The following is a 13709-nucleotide window of genomic DNA, read 5'->3' as shown; positions in this document are numbered from 1 at the left end:
TTTGCAATGACAAAAGACATGCTATGCCTATACTTTCTGTCTCTCTCAAATAAATAACTAAAAACACTTAAATAATAAATTTCTGGCAGACGTGGTGGTGCACACCTTTAATCCCAGCACTTGGGAAGCAGAGGTAAGAAGATTGCCCTGAGTTCAAGGCTACCCTGAGACTACATAGTGAATTCCAGGTCAGCCTGAGCTAGAGTGAAACCCTACCTCAAAAAAAACAAAACAAAAAAATTCTAACATCTAAAATCCATGACTAAGTAATATATTTCATTAAAAGTTAAAGTACTACATATAGATGTTATTTATGATATATCAAAACTGCAAACAAATTAAATGTTTACCAAGCATGATAGCCTCAGAGAGCCTGATACTGCCCAAGTCCAAAAACAGTGGCTGTGAGGTGAGAGACTCCATCTTAAGGAAACATGCAAATGATAGAGGAAAACACAGCCTCTGCAGACACACGTCCAGATGCCACAAACACCATTCTACACTCACATGCAAAATATAAAGTCACTCTATTTTGTGCGTACATGCATGTGCGTGTGCGTGCGTGCGTGCGTGCATGCGTGTGAAGGAGCCCCTTTACAGCAGTAGGTAGTGTGTCAGTCTCACTAAAAAAAATATGGAGCCAGGTGTGGTGCTACACGCCTTTAATCCTGGCACTCAGGAGGTAGAGGTAGGAGAATTGCCGTGAGTTCAAGGCTACCCTAAGAATACACAGTGAATTCCAGGTCAGCCTGGGCTAGAGTGAGACCCTACCTTGAAAAAAAAAACAAACATATGGACGATCAGACTGGAGAGATGGGTTAGCAGTTAAGGTGTTTGCCTGCAAAGCCAAAGGATCCCATTTCAACTCTCCAGGACCCATGTAAAACAGATGCACAATAGGGCACATGCATCTGGAGTTCATTTGCAGTGTTTGGAGGCCCTGGCATATCCATTCTCACTCTCTCTCTCTCAAATAAATAAATAAATAATATTTTTTTTTAAATATGGAGGATCATGAAAAAAGAGCAACAGGCCAGGCATGATGGCACATGCCTATAATGCCAGGACTCAGAAATCCAAGGCAGCAGGCCTACAAATTAAAAGCCACCTGGATACATGGCACGATATGGTCTCAAACAAAGTACCATTGTTTCTATATAATGATATTACAGTTAATTTCATTTTTTCCCTTGTAGAATTTTCTATCTTAAATACTCATGTATTTTCTTTAAACCCAGGAAAAAAGGAAATCTTCTTAAGAAAGCATATTATTAATTTGCAAGAGTTCATTCTATCCAGACATGGTAGAATGAACTCTTGCAAATTAACAGTATGCTTTTTCATTTTAAGATTCTGAACCCTGCTGGGCATAGTGGTATAAACCCATTTTCCTAGTTCTAGGAAGAATGGGACAAGAGAACTGTCAGTTCAAGGCTATCCTGGGCAACATAAACAAGACACTATCTAATTTTTTTTAAACTTTTGCCCATATGTTTTTTATATTATAATTTTAACTGGTTTATAATTTTTTTTTCATTCTGATGGGGTTTTCAATTTTTTTAAAATTCAAATACTAAAATTTCAAGTACTTTCTATTGTCATTATTAAGAAGCCCCCAGCCTATATCAAAATTATATAGAGTCGGGCATAGTGGCACACACCTTTAATCCCAGCACTCAGGAGGGAGAGGTAGAAGGATCGTCATGAGTTTGAGGCCAGACTACATAGTGAATTCCAGGTCAACCTGAGCTACAATGAAATGCTACCTCGAAAAACCAAAATAATAATAATAATAACTTTAAAAATAAAATGTCAAGTTTTAGCCAGGCCTGGTGGCACATACCTTTAATCCCAGCACTCAGGAGGCAGAGATAGGAGGATTGCCATGAGATCAAGGCAACCCTGAGAATACATAGTATTCTCATACCTCGGAAAAAAAAAAAAAAAAGTCAAGTTTACAGCTGGGGAGGAGGAAGACTCAGCAGTTAAAGGCACTTGTTTGCAAGGCCTGTTGGCAGGGGTTCAAATCCCCAGTACCACATAAACCGACCCCCAAAAAATGGAACATAGTTCTGGAGTTCAAATGCAACAGCAAGAGGCCCTGGAATGTTCATACACGTTCATTTATTCTTTGTCTTTCTCTCCCTCTGTATCTCAAATAAGTAAGTATATCTTTAAAAACCAAGTTTTTTAACTATCTAGAATTCTGATAAGATAAAAAGAGGAGCCAGACATGGTGGCACACACCTTTTGTAAAAAAGATTTATTTATTTATTTATTAGAGACAGAGAGAGAAGTGTAGGGGAGACAGAATGGGTGCACCAGGGCCTCTAACCACTGCAAACAAACTCCAGACGCATGTAAGACCATGTGCATCTGGCCTATGTGGGACCTAGAGAATCAAACCTGGGTCCTTAGGCTTCACAGACATGTGGCTTAACCGCTAAGCCATCTCTCCAGCCTGGCACATGCCTTTAATCCCAGCACTCAGGAAACAGAGGTTTGAGGATTACCAAGAGTTTAAGGTCACCCTGAGACTACATAGTGAATTCCAGGTCAGCCTGGGTTAGAATGAGACCCTACCTTTGAAAACCCAAAAAAAAAAAGATAAAAAGAAAGGCATAAAAGAATATGAAACAGTAACTTATTAGTTTTGAACGTAATTCAGTGAATACTCTTGCACAGAGACACTGCCATTCCCCACCTCCATAATGCATGATCTGCAATTGCAATGAGGTTGATCTGCATCTCCAATGAGGAAGGTCTCTTCAGAAAAGAGGCAGGGAGGAGGGAAAGGATGGTACCAACATGTGATGTTTACATACAAAATATGTCCATATCTAACAAAAAAAGGCATCCAGGAATATAAAACAGCAATGTACTAGTTTTGAGGGTGATTTAATGAATATTCTTACTTTTCAACTAATTTGAATTGTTATATTAATGATTAATTGAATTCTTAACATATGCTCTATTTTGTTGCTAGTTTAATTCTACTTCATTTGGTTCTTAGCCTAAAATGTTCCACTTTAATTATTGTAACCTGACCTGGGCCTAGCATGGACAAGGACCATAAAAGTAAACTACTATACTATAGCTTTAATTGTAGGAGAAGGTTAAGGAGATAGCTCAATGAGTAAAGTCTCTGCCTCACAAACATGAAGATCTGAGTTCAATTCCAAGTACACATTTTAAAAAGCCAGTTATGGGGGGGGGGGGGAATTACCATGGGATTTTTTTATAATCATGGAAAATGCTAATAAAAATTTTTTTAAAAATAAAAAAATTTAAAATTTTTTTTAAAAAGCCAGTTATACCAGTATGCATCTCTAATCCCTACACTGGGAAGATAGAGATAGAAGAATCCCTGGAGCTATCTAGATTAACTATTGAGCTCCAAGTCAAGGAGAAATCTTGTCTCAAAAAGAGGATGGTGTTCCTGAGGACACCAAGGTTGTCCTCTAGCCTCTATCTGCACATACATGTGCACTCAAATACATGTGTCCTCACTTGTGTACACAAATATGAACACCACACACACAAAAATAAATGAATAAAAAAATAAGAATATACTTGTTTGTGAGTCAGTGTTAGTGGCATTATCCCTCAATACTATCTTCCAAACATTCTCCCACATTTAGGTATCTTACATTCACCCTCAAAATTTTATACAACAGTATATGTTTATAGAATAAAAGAAGAACAAAGTAAACTATAAGAATATATGAAGAATATTTAATAGAATGTTTTAAACTTACTCCAGGCGTCACTCGAACATTTCCTGATGGGGGTCTTATTCCAGAAGGAGGCCTTCCTGTTAAACCAATTCCACCCCGTGACATAGGGCGAGGGGTTGAAGATTTGTGATTACTGGCCATCGTTCACTTGAACAGCTATTTGGAAACAATAGACAGTTCAATGTTCATTTGACATCTTTTTTTTTTAAGAATTTTTTTTTTTTTATTTATGACAGACACAGAGAGAAAGACAGATAGAGGGAGAAAGAGAGAGAATGGGCGCGCCAGGGCTTCCAGCCTCTGCAAACTAACTCCAGACGCGTGCGCCCCCTTGTGCATCTGGCTAACGTGGGACCTTGGGAACCGAGCCTCAAACCGGGGTCCTTAGGCTTCACAGGCAAGCGCTTAACCGCTAAGCCATCTCTCCAGCCCTTGACATCTTTTTTTTAAAACATTTTACTTTTGTTTACTTAATTTACTTATTTGAGGGGGGAGCAGATAGAGAATTGGTGTGCCAGGGCCTCTAGCCACTGCAAACAAACTCCAGACACATGTACCACCTTATGCATCTGGCTTATGTGGACACTGGGGGATCGAACATAGATTCCTAGGCTTCACAGACAAGTACCTTTAATGCTCAGCCATCTCTCCAGCCCATCCTTTGATATCTTGTATAGCAAAACACTAATAATTCATGATCTCTTCCTTCAAATGTTTAATTTGTAGTGATTTTTCTTGCAAATTACCATCCCCAGGTACTCCTACAAGCTGGGCTTTAATTCAAATTTTGCTTTTTGTTCCACTTAATGTGTGGAATAATTTATTACAATATTCTTCCTCAATATATCACCTCCCAAAGTACAAGCTCCTCGAATTCTTTTTCTTTTGACTTTCTGGTCCTTCCTTAACCACGATTCTACCTAATGTCTGTTCTTGTTACTGTCACCAAATACCTTGATTTGAGAAAATTAGGACATAAACTCCATTCTATTTGGAGCTTACAAACCTACCTATCTACATCCTGCCATCCAAATTCAACAGTCCCTCTCTCATTCAAGATTCATCACTTGGGATACCTTCCAGTAAGTTGTTGGCCAGGGAGTTCCCTGATGTCCCCAAAACATTATAGGCCATTGCCAAAGCCCTTGGTTTTCACCAGGAATAAATGACAAGACCCTACTGCTAAAGATTCCACATACTTGGGCTGCAAGGCCACTGAGAAATCCTGGAATTGAGCTGATAACCTCTTCATATAGACCACCTGACAGAAATCTGGAAAAAGCCTTTCTACATGCAGTTCAATGGGAGAGAGAGAGAAATCATTAGTAAAGATACTCAACAGTGGACACCGCAAGCCTTGTATTTGTCCAGCCAGGCCAAATGAGCCAAGGGGTGCAATAGTGGCACGTTTGTCATGGGGAAAACCAACTGGCCTCTAATTGGAGTAGAGGCCCGCTCCATGGGAGGGAATACATCCCTGATACTGAAAACTTAAAACAGAGGTAGTCATGAACCCTAGGGGTGTAATGTCTCCTGCTGTCTGGCTAAATGTATATACTATGCTTATCAAACTGCCCAGTAAGCACTTCTCTTAATGTTCATACCCTTATATTAATGCTACTATCACTGTTGGTGGAGAATCTTCTCTTTTCAGATGGCAGTGACCTTGGGATGACTCAGAAGGCATCATGGTGCTGGGAAGAAGTGACAAGAGTGCTCAGCACTACAATATCTCTATCACACCTTCCAAGGTTCAGGGTCTATTGTGGAAGAGGTAGCAGAAGGAATGTAAGAGCCAAAGGAAGGGTGGGACTCCTTACAACATGCTACCCTGGACACAAAATGGCCTGGATATCCATGACCTCATGGTGCCTGACACTACCTACATAAGACCATCATAATAGGAGGAAAAGTAAGTAATAAGAGACTGATTGATTGAGAGGGGGAGGGGATATGATGGAGAATGGAATTTCAAAGGGGAAAGTGGGGGGAGGAAGGACATTACCATGGGATATTTTTTATAATCATGGAAATTGTTAATAATAATTAAAAAATTAGAAAAAGATGCATCACTTTTCTGAGTTGTACACTTCATCCCATTGCCTTTGGTATGAAACACTTAACACCTCCTTTGGGATACTGCTTTAAATTTTATTACCTTTAGTCTGTTACTATGCTCAATCTTTCATAATCACAGTATTATAGTTAGCTTCACATTGCTGCAGGAAAACACCCAACCAAGAGGACCTTGTGGCTGAAATTGGTTTATTTGGCTTACTCAAGGAGAAGCTCCATGATGGCAGGGGAAAACAATGTCATGAGCAATGGGTGGACATCATCTCCTGGCCAACAACAGCAGGAGAGTGTACCAACAATGGCAAGAGGAAACTGGCTATATAACACCCATAAGCCCACCCTCAACAATACACTTCCTCCAGGAGTCTCCAATTCCCAAACTGCCACCAGCTGGGGACCTAGAAGTCACAATACTTAAGTTTATGGGACACCTGAATCAAACCACCATTCAGCCTTGGGCCCCCATAAACTGATAACCATCCATGATGTAAAACGCAATGCATTCAATCCAACTTTAAAAGTCCCCATAGCCGGGTGTGGTGGCATATGCCTTTAATCCCAGCACTCAGGAGGCAGAGGTAGGAGGATTACCGTGAGTTCGAGGCCACCCTGAGTATACATAGTGAATTTCAGGTCAGCCTAAAGTAAGACCCTCCCTCAAAAAAATAAAAATAAAAAAATAAGTCCCCATAGTTTTTAATCAATCCCAATGTTGTTCAAACATCTCCATAGTCGAAGGTCTATTAACTGAGCCTTAATACCAAATTAGTAATAATGGCAAAGAATAAACATTCACACTGAAAACCATGGCATTGGGCATAGCAAAGAAATATTCAACCAGTACAAAATTTAAAACAAACAGGACAAACATCAAACTCTTAACTCCATGTCCAAAAACTCCAGCCAGTGACAAAAAGTCTCTACAGTTCCATTTCGCCCCTCCAAGTATGCTACTCACAGTCCCACAAAACTTCATCCAGTGCTACCAGCTCTACTTGGCAGTCATCCCACAGTCTTGGCATTTCCATTAGTCTCCACTGCAACTCACCATTCATCTACATGGCTCCATCTGGTCTCCACTCAGGTAATCCAACAAACCTGCTTCACGCTGCCCATGGCCATTTCCAAAATAGAAAACTGTATTGCAAATTCAATGACCCTCGCTTTCCTAAATTTGTTATACTCCATGGTACCAGGTGGACTACCAACTTGTTAATCCAGGGGGATTATAAAGCAGACTTTGAAGAACAGGACACTCCTTCAGCATTCAGGCCCCTTCAAAAGAGTATGCACTCTTCCTATTGTCACAATGCAGATCAGCTGGCCCAATCCTAATGGTTGTAATCTCTCAAACAAACAAACAAACAAACAAACACTACAGCTAAACAGGCAGCAGTTTTGGCACAAAAATTTCGAGGTTTTATCCCCTGTGCTATATCCCTCTGCTGATACAAGTCCTTTTCTATGCAATGCAACCCTGCACAAGTTCACAAGACACAGGCATAACAACAAACCTCTCACACAAACTGCTTCTCCCCAGTCCAGGCAAAGCTGTTTCTCTTCAGCCAAAACTCAAGGCAAATAGCACAGTCCATAGTTCTCACTGCATTCAGGTGGTCTTTCAACTCCAACCAGAATGATCCATCAAGCTGTACATACAGTACTAAAAAGCATCTCTTAAGGCAAGGTTTCAAATTCTTCCACATTCCTCCTTCAAATCATTTCCCAAAGGCCAAAGCTACAGAATCAGGTTTTTAGCAGCAACAACCTCACTCCTGGTATCAATTTACTGTTACAGTTAGCTTCACATTGCTGTCAGAAAACATCTAACCAAGAGCAGCTTGTGGGAGAAAATGGTTTACACCACACACAGAAACAAATTTTTTAGTGCTGAAAAAAGCTCTGATTCTGTTCCAGATTTTTTTTTTTTAATGAGAGAGAGAATTGGCACATTAGGGTCTCCAACCAGTGCAATCAAACTCCAAACGCTTGTGCCACCTTGTGTGCATGTGTGACCCTGCATGCTTGTCACCTCCTCTGGCTTACGTGGGACATGGAGAGTCAAACATGGGTTCTTAGGCTTCAAAGGCAAGCACCTTAATCACTAAGCCATTGCTCCAGCCCCCAGATATTCTTTACTTATGCAAACTTTTTTTTTTTTGCTTTTTTTTTTTTGAGGTAGAGTCTCACTCTAGCCCAGGCTGACCTGGAATTCATTATGTAGTCTCAGGGTGGCCTCGAACTCACGGCTATCCTCCTACCTCTGCCTCCCAAGTGCTGGGATTAAAGGCATGCGCCACCACGCCCGGTGCAAGCAAACTTTTAAGAGTAGTCTATTTCCATTAGCTACTCCATTTCTACTATTCCAACCAAATGAACCCTTACAATACTGCCAGGGACATAAATGTCAAATTTCCCTGTGTCTTACATGAAGCTATTGTTATGATACTCATCTCTTCCTGGCAAATATCATTTCCTGTTTCCATGGTCTATGTGTTTGTAAACAGCAACTTACCACAATATACCATGCACACTCTTGTTTGCTGTCCTCTCAGTTTTAGCCTTGATTAATTTAAAAAGTCACAAATTTCTATCTCCCACCCTAACACACTCAACTTCAGGTTTTTTTTAAATTTTTTGTTTATTTTTATTTATTTATTTGAAAGTAACAGACAGAGAGAAAGAGGGAAGAAGGGAGGGAGGGAGGGAGGGAGAGAGAGAGAGGGGGGGGAGAGAGGGAGAGAGGGAGAGAGAATGGGCACGACAGGGCCTCCGGCCACTGCAATCGAACTCCAGATGCATGCGGCCCCTTGTGCATCTGGCTAATGTGGGTCCTGGGGAATTGAGCCTCAAACTGGGGTCCTTAGGCTTAACAGGCAAGCACTTAACCTCTAAGCATCTCCAGCCCTCAACTTCAGGGTTTTTTTTTTTAATATTTTTTTGTTCATTTTTTATTTATTTATTTGAGAGCGACAGACACAGGGAGAAAGACAGAAAGAGGGAGAGAGAGAGAATGGGCACACCAGGGCTTCCAGCCACTGCAAACGAACTCCAGACGCTCCAGATGCGTGCGCCCCCTTGTGCATCTGGCTAATGTGGGTCCTAGGGAATTGAGCCTCAAACTGGGGTCCTTAGGCTTAACAGGCAAGCACTTAACCTCTAAGCATCTCCAGCCCTCAACTTCAGGTTTTTATATCCAAATAATTACTTAACTTCTCCATTCAGATGTTGTGTAAAGGTTTCAAACTAAAAACTTGTAAATCTAAAGCCAGGCATTGTGGCTCACGCCTTTAATCTCAGCACTTGGGAGGCAGAGGTAGGAGGATCGCCATGAGTTTGAGGGTGCCCTGAGACTATATAGCCCAGGTCAACTCGGGGTACAGCGAGACCCTACATCAAAAAAAAAAAGTAAATCTAAAATAAATATATCATCTCCTAAAAATTTGTTTCTTGATAACATCTCTGTACTCACAAGCCACAACCTAGTACTCGATTTCTCTTACCTCTCACTTCTCAAAGCTAATAACATAATGTGGCATAACTGGGGAGTATAACTTGGGTTGTTAGCCTTTGCAGGCAAGCAGTTTAACTGCTTAAACTATCCCTCCAGAGCCTGCTGCACTTAAAAAAAAAAGGGGGGGGCTGGAGAGATGGCTTAGCGGTTAAGCGCTTGCCTGTGAAGCCTAAGGACCCCGGTTCGAGGCTCGGTTCCCCAGGTCCCACGTTAGCCAGATGCACAAGGGGGCGCACGTGTCTGGAGTTCATTTGCAGAGGCTGGAAGCCCTGGCGCGCCCATTCTCTCTCTCTGCCTCTATCTGTCTTTCTCTCTGTGTCTGTCACTCTCAAATAAATAAATAAATAATTTAAAAAAAAAAAGATGTTCAGAGAGAGCCACTGCAAATGAATTCTAGAAGCATGAGCCATAATTTTTGCATCTGGCTTTACATGGTACTGGGGAATCAAAATCTAGTCATTGGGGCCAGCACACAACAGCTGAGCCATCTCTCCAGCCCTCTGCACGCAAAAAATAAAAATAAAAAACTTTATTTGAGAGAGAAAGAGGTAGGTACAAATAAAGACAGAATGGGTGCACCAGGGCCTCTAGACACTACAAAGGAACTCCAGACACATGTACCACTTTGTGCATCTGGCTTTATGTGGCTACTGGGGAGTTGAACCTGGTTGTTTGGTTTTGCAGGCAAGCACCTTAACCCCTAAGCCATCTCTCTAGCCCTACACTGTTTTTTTAATATGAAGAGATAATGATATATGTCTGAAAGGAAATTTTCAGTAAGCAACTGAATGCGTACAATGGGCATCTAGTTTAAATGACAGAATCATAAGACACTAATTAATCTGTTACTATCAGTTTAGAATTAAAAGGGATATAAGATTGTTGAAGGAATTTATAAGCCAAGGACTGGTCATGGATAATGCAAAGAAAAGCAAGAGAAGGGCTGAAGAGATGGCTTAGTGTTTAAGGTGTTTGGCTGCAAAGCCAAAGGACCCAGGATTGATTCCCCAGGACCCATTTGAGGCAGATGCACAGGGTGACACATGCGCCTGGAGTTTGTTTACAGTGGCTGAAGGCCCTGGCACACCCATTCTCATTCTCTCTCGCCCTCGATCTCGGCCCCTTTCTGTATCTCTCAAATAAATAAAATTAAATTTAAAAAAAATTAACTTTCTGGAGGCAAATTCTTTAGTGAAAGGGTTTCTCCAAAAGCTAGTAAAATAAACATTTACTTACAGAAGAATTAGTCACTACCACTCTAACACCCGTTTTAACTTTGAGAAAATGTACAATGTAAACAAATTTCACTTGGTTTTTTTTACCATTGCCTTATGGTAGGGAAAATGCTTACCATTATATCAGCCCTAAAGGAAATTAAAGAAAAGGGGGAGGGGCACTATTAAATACGGCCTACTTCAGGTTGTTCAACTGAATATTCAAACACTCGAGGGGAAGAAAGGCAGTATTCACACAATCCCTTGCTTCCAGAAAGATTAAGGCTACAAACTCCATTTCCCACTGTAACTCGCGCGGTACATGGTACATACGTAGTCTTGACACATCATTTAGCTGGGATGTGTTTCATCTCCAAAACAGAAGCACGACCATGAGCCCTACCTTGTAGCGTGGAGATTACTGGTATTCTACGTCAAATATCTAGCTCCTAATTGCTGCGACCACCAAGGCCCCCTAAAGCCAACCAATCTCACATGTTGAAACTTGTGAAGTCCTCTTCCACTGTGCCCAGAAGACAGCGATCTATTATTGCTCCTTCAGGCCAGAGTGACTTCGTTTCTAGGGCGCTCGCATCCTTCCCGTCCCGGCAGAAGAGGAATACCTGGCGGCGCCTCCGCCCCAAGCCGTTTAAAGCCGCGAGCCCAGCACTCCCGTTTGTCTCGTCTGGCGCGGATCGGGGTCTCAGAGGTAAGATGGACAACACAGGAAGAAGGGAAGGAAGAAAGGATGGGGACTTGAGACTTCTACCTCGGCTGGCTCGGGAGGAGGACGGGAAGGCTAGCCACTCAGGCCAGGAGAACGTGAAGCTCTGTCGCAAAAGGCCACCGGCCGCACTGGGCCGGGCCGCGGCTCCGGGACTTGCTGCGCCAGCTGCCCCGCCAGGCCTCGCGCCAGCGGCCGCACGGCGCCGCGTCTCCCGGCAACGGGAGCAGCGCTGGGAAGGCCCCTCCTGATTGGCCAGCTCTCCGCCTCTGATCTCGGCACCGGAAACGAGCGAGAAGAAACTACTATCGCGAGATCTAGGAACTTCCGCTCCCCTTCCTCACCGCCCCCGTCAGTAAGTGGGAGACAGTGGCCTTAACTGGAAAACAGAACACGGACCTTGAACACCTCAGAGTTCTTGATATCAGAGACTCCTGTGCGCTTTACTGTGTGGGGCTGGTTGGAGCTGTCACCCCGCTTACGTGACCTCACGTATACCAACGTCAGCTTACGCTTTATTAGAGCGCCTGCGTCATCCTGTAATAGGCGGCGGTTCCTACATTGTTCTTCACCTCTAACTTAGTAGTTGTCCCTCCTGTTAGCTTTGCATAACATGCGTAAATGCCACCGTCCCTTCCAGTCATTGCAGACCTGATATCTTTAATCTGTTCTTCGTCACAGTTCTTTTGATCTAAGTTTGTGAGGAAGGATGTGGTAACAGTTTTTTTTTTTTTAAAGACAGGTTCTTAGAGTGTAACCCATGATAGCAATTATTTGAATCAAAGCTATTTGTAGATGCATTTTGTTGTGATTTTGATTACCTAGTAGCTACACACTTAACAAATTTCCTCCGTTACCCAAGCCAATTAACTCCCCTATAGCAAGTGACGGTGACTGTTAATTGCTTTCACAGTCTTCCTTATTATTGGGATATGAGTATATTGCTTGCTAATTATTTTTGGAATATGAGTATATTGCTTACTAGACGAGCTAATGGAACCTGATGAACACACCCCCAAGCATGAATGCAACCAGGGAGTCTCAGTGAGGATGGCAGCCTCAGCAGTAGCTGCAGTTTCCAAGACTGCGAAGGTACATCCACAACAACTCTGCTGGGTATGTCTAGAACTTTTGTTAGAAGCACAACATCTAGCTTCTTACATTGGCCTGGTCACTTCATCCACAGATTGTTTCTGTTAGCTGCAATTAACTCTAACAGATGTAAGAGTTGAAATTGGCAGGGTAGCTATCACTGAACTCCTTTAGGGCAGGAGTTCTGCCTTATCTAACATTGGCTCATTTTGTACTAGGTTTTGTCATTTGGGGTGCGTGTGTGTGGTTGCTGAGGATTGAATCTGGGTTCTCCTTGAATGTTAGGAAACCACTGTACTACTGAGTTACATCCCCAGCGTTTCTACTGTGTAGGTACTTAGTTTACATTAAGCAAATTTATTGTAAGGGTACTTGTATGTCAAGTTCCTTTCTGTCTTTAAACCATGGATTCTTAAACTGTGGGTCATGAACCTACATGGGGTGATGCAATTGCATGTGGGGTTCTTACAAATTTGGCTAACAGGGCTAGGCATGGTGGCACATACCTTTAATTCTGGCACTTAGGAGGCACAGGTAGGATTGCCTTAACCTTAAGGCTGCCCTGAGACTACATAGTGAATTTCAGGTCATCCTGGGCTACAGCAAGACCCTATGTGGAAAAAAAAAATGGCAACAGGGCTGGAGAAATGGCTTGGAGGTTGGGGTGCTCCCTTGCAAAGCCTAAGGAACCAGGTTCGACTCCCCATTACCAACGTAAGCCAGTTGCACAAGGTGGGGGATGTGTCTGGAGTTTGTTTGAAGTGGCTGGAGTCCCTAGCATGCCCATTTTCTCTATCTACTTCTCTTTCTCTCTCTCAAATAAATAGGTAAGTAAGTAAAATATTTTTAAAGATTGGCAACAGGACTGGCAAGATAGCTTAACAGTTAAGAGGCTTGGTGAACACTCTCAGTGGCAAAAATAAAAACAAAAGACCCTGCCTCACGCAAGGTGGATGGTGAGGACTGATGCCCAAAAGATGTCCTCTGACCTCCACATGCACACTGCAGCAAAAATGCTCTCACACTCACACACATAAACACTCATACACACACAACACAACACATATATAAGTTCATACACATATGCACCAAAAAAATGCCACTTGAGTTGCTAATGATAGAAGGAATTGGCTAGGGAGCTTAGGGGCAACAAACCCCAAAGTGAATAGCTAGCTCTTCACTAAGTGTAGGAATTGTCCTTGGGCCTATAGGAAAAAATCTAAGTCATTACACTTTACTACAGGTCAGAAACATCAGAAGTACCTGACCCTTCTGTATCTCTGCCCCCTTGAAGAGTCCTTCTACTACCTTCCCAGAGAATTCCAAAATTCCTGACCCCAAACTCCTGGCCA

General features: G+C 42.3%; 1 protein-coding gene across 3 annotated transcripts in view; it reads right to left on the bottom strand.

Moving 5' to 3' along the window:
* Nucleotides 1–11454, bottom strand: part of Ift74 (intraflagellar transport 74) — a 118822-nt gene extending 107368 nt beyond the window's left edge. The window contains exons 1-2 of one of the 3 annotated variants that reach the window (XM_045131578.1): nt 11311–11454; nt 3759–3893 (exon numbers count right to left, since the gene is read on the bottom strand). In XM_045131578.1, the coding sequence (XP_044987513.1) occupies nt 3759–3878 (120 nt within the window). In that variant the 5' untranslated portion in view covers nt 3879–3893; nt 11311–11454. The other 2 variants (XM_045131584.1, XM_045131590.1) reach the window with 2 other exon arrangements.
* Between the last annotated feature and the right edge of the window lie 2255 nt (nt 11455–13709).

Source organism: Jaculus jaculus, chromosome 1, assembly GCF_020740685.1.
Source record: "Jaculus jaculus isolate mJacJac1 chromosome 1, mJacJac1.mat.Y.cur, whole genome shotgun sequence".
NCBI lineage: Eukaryota > Metazoa > Chordata > Mammalia > Rodentia > Dipodidae > Jaculus > Jaculus jaculus.
Note: the sequence above shows the minus strand (reverse complement) of the source record. Positions and strands in the feature narration are given on the sequence as shown.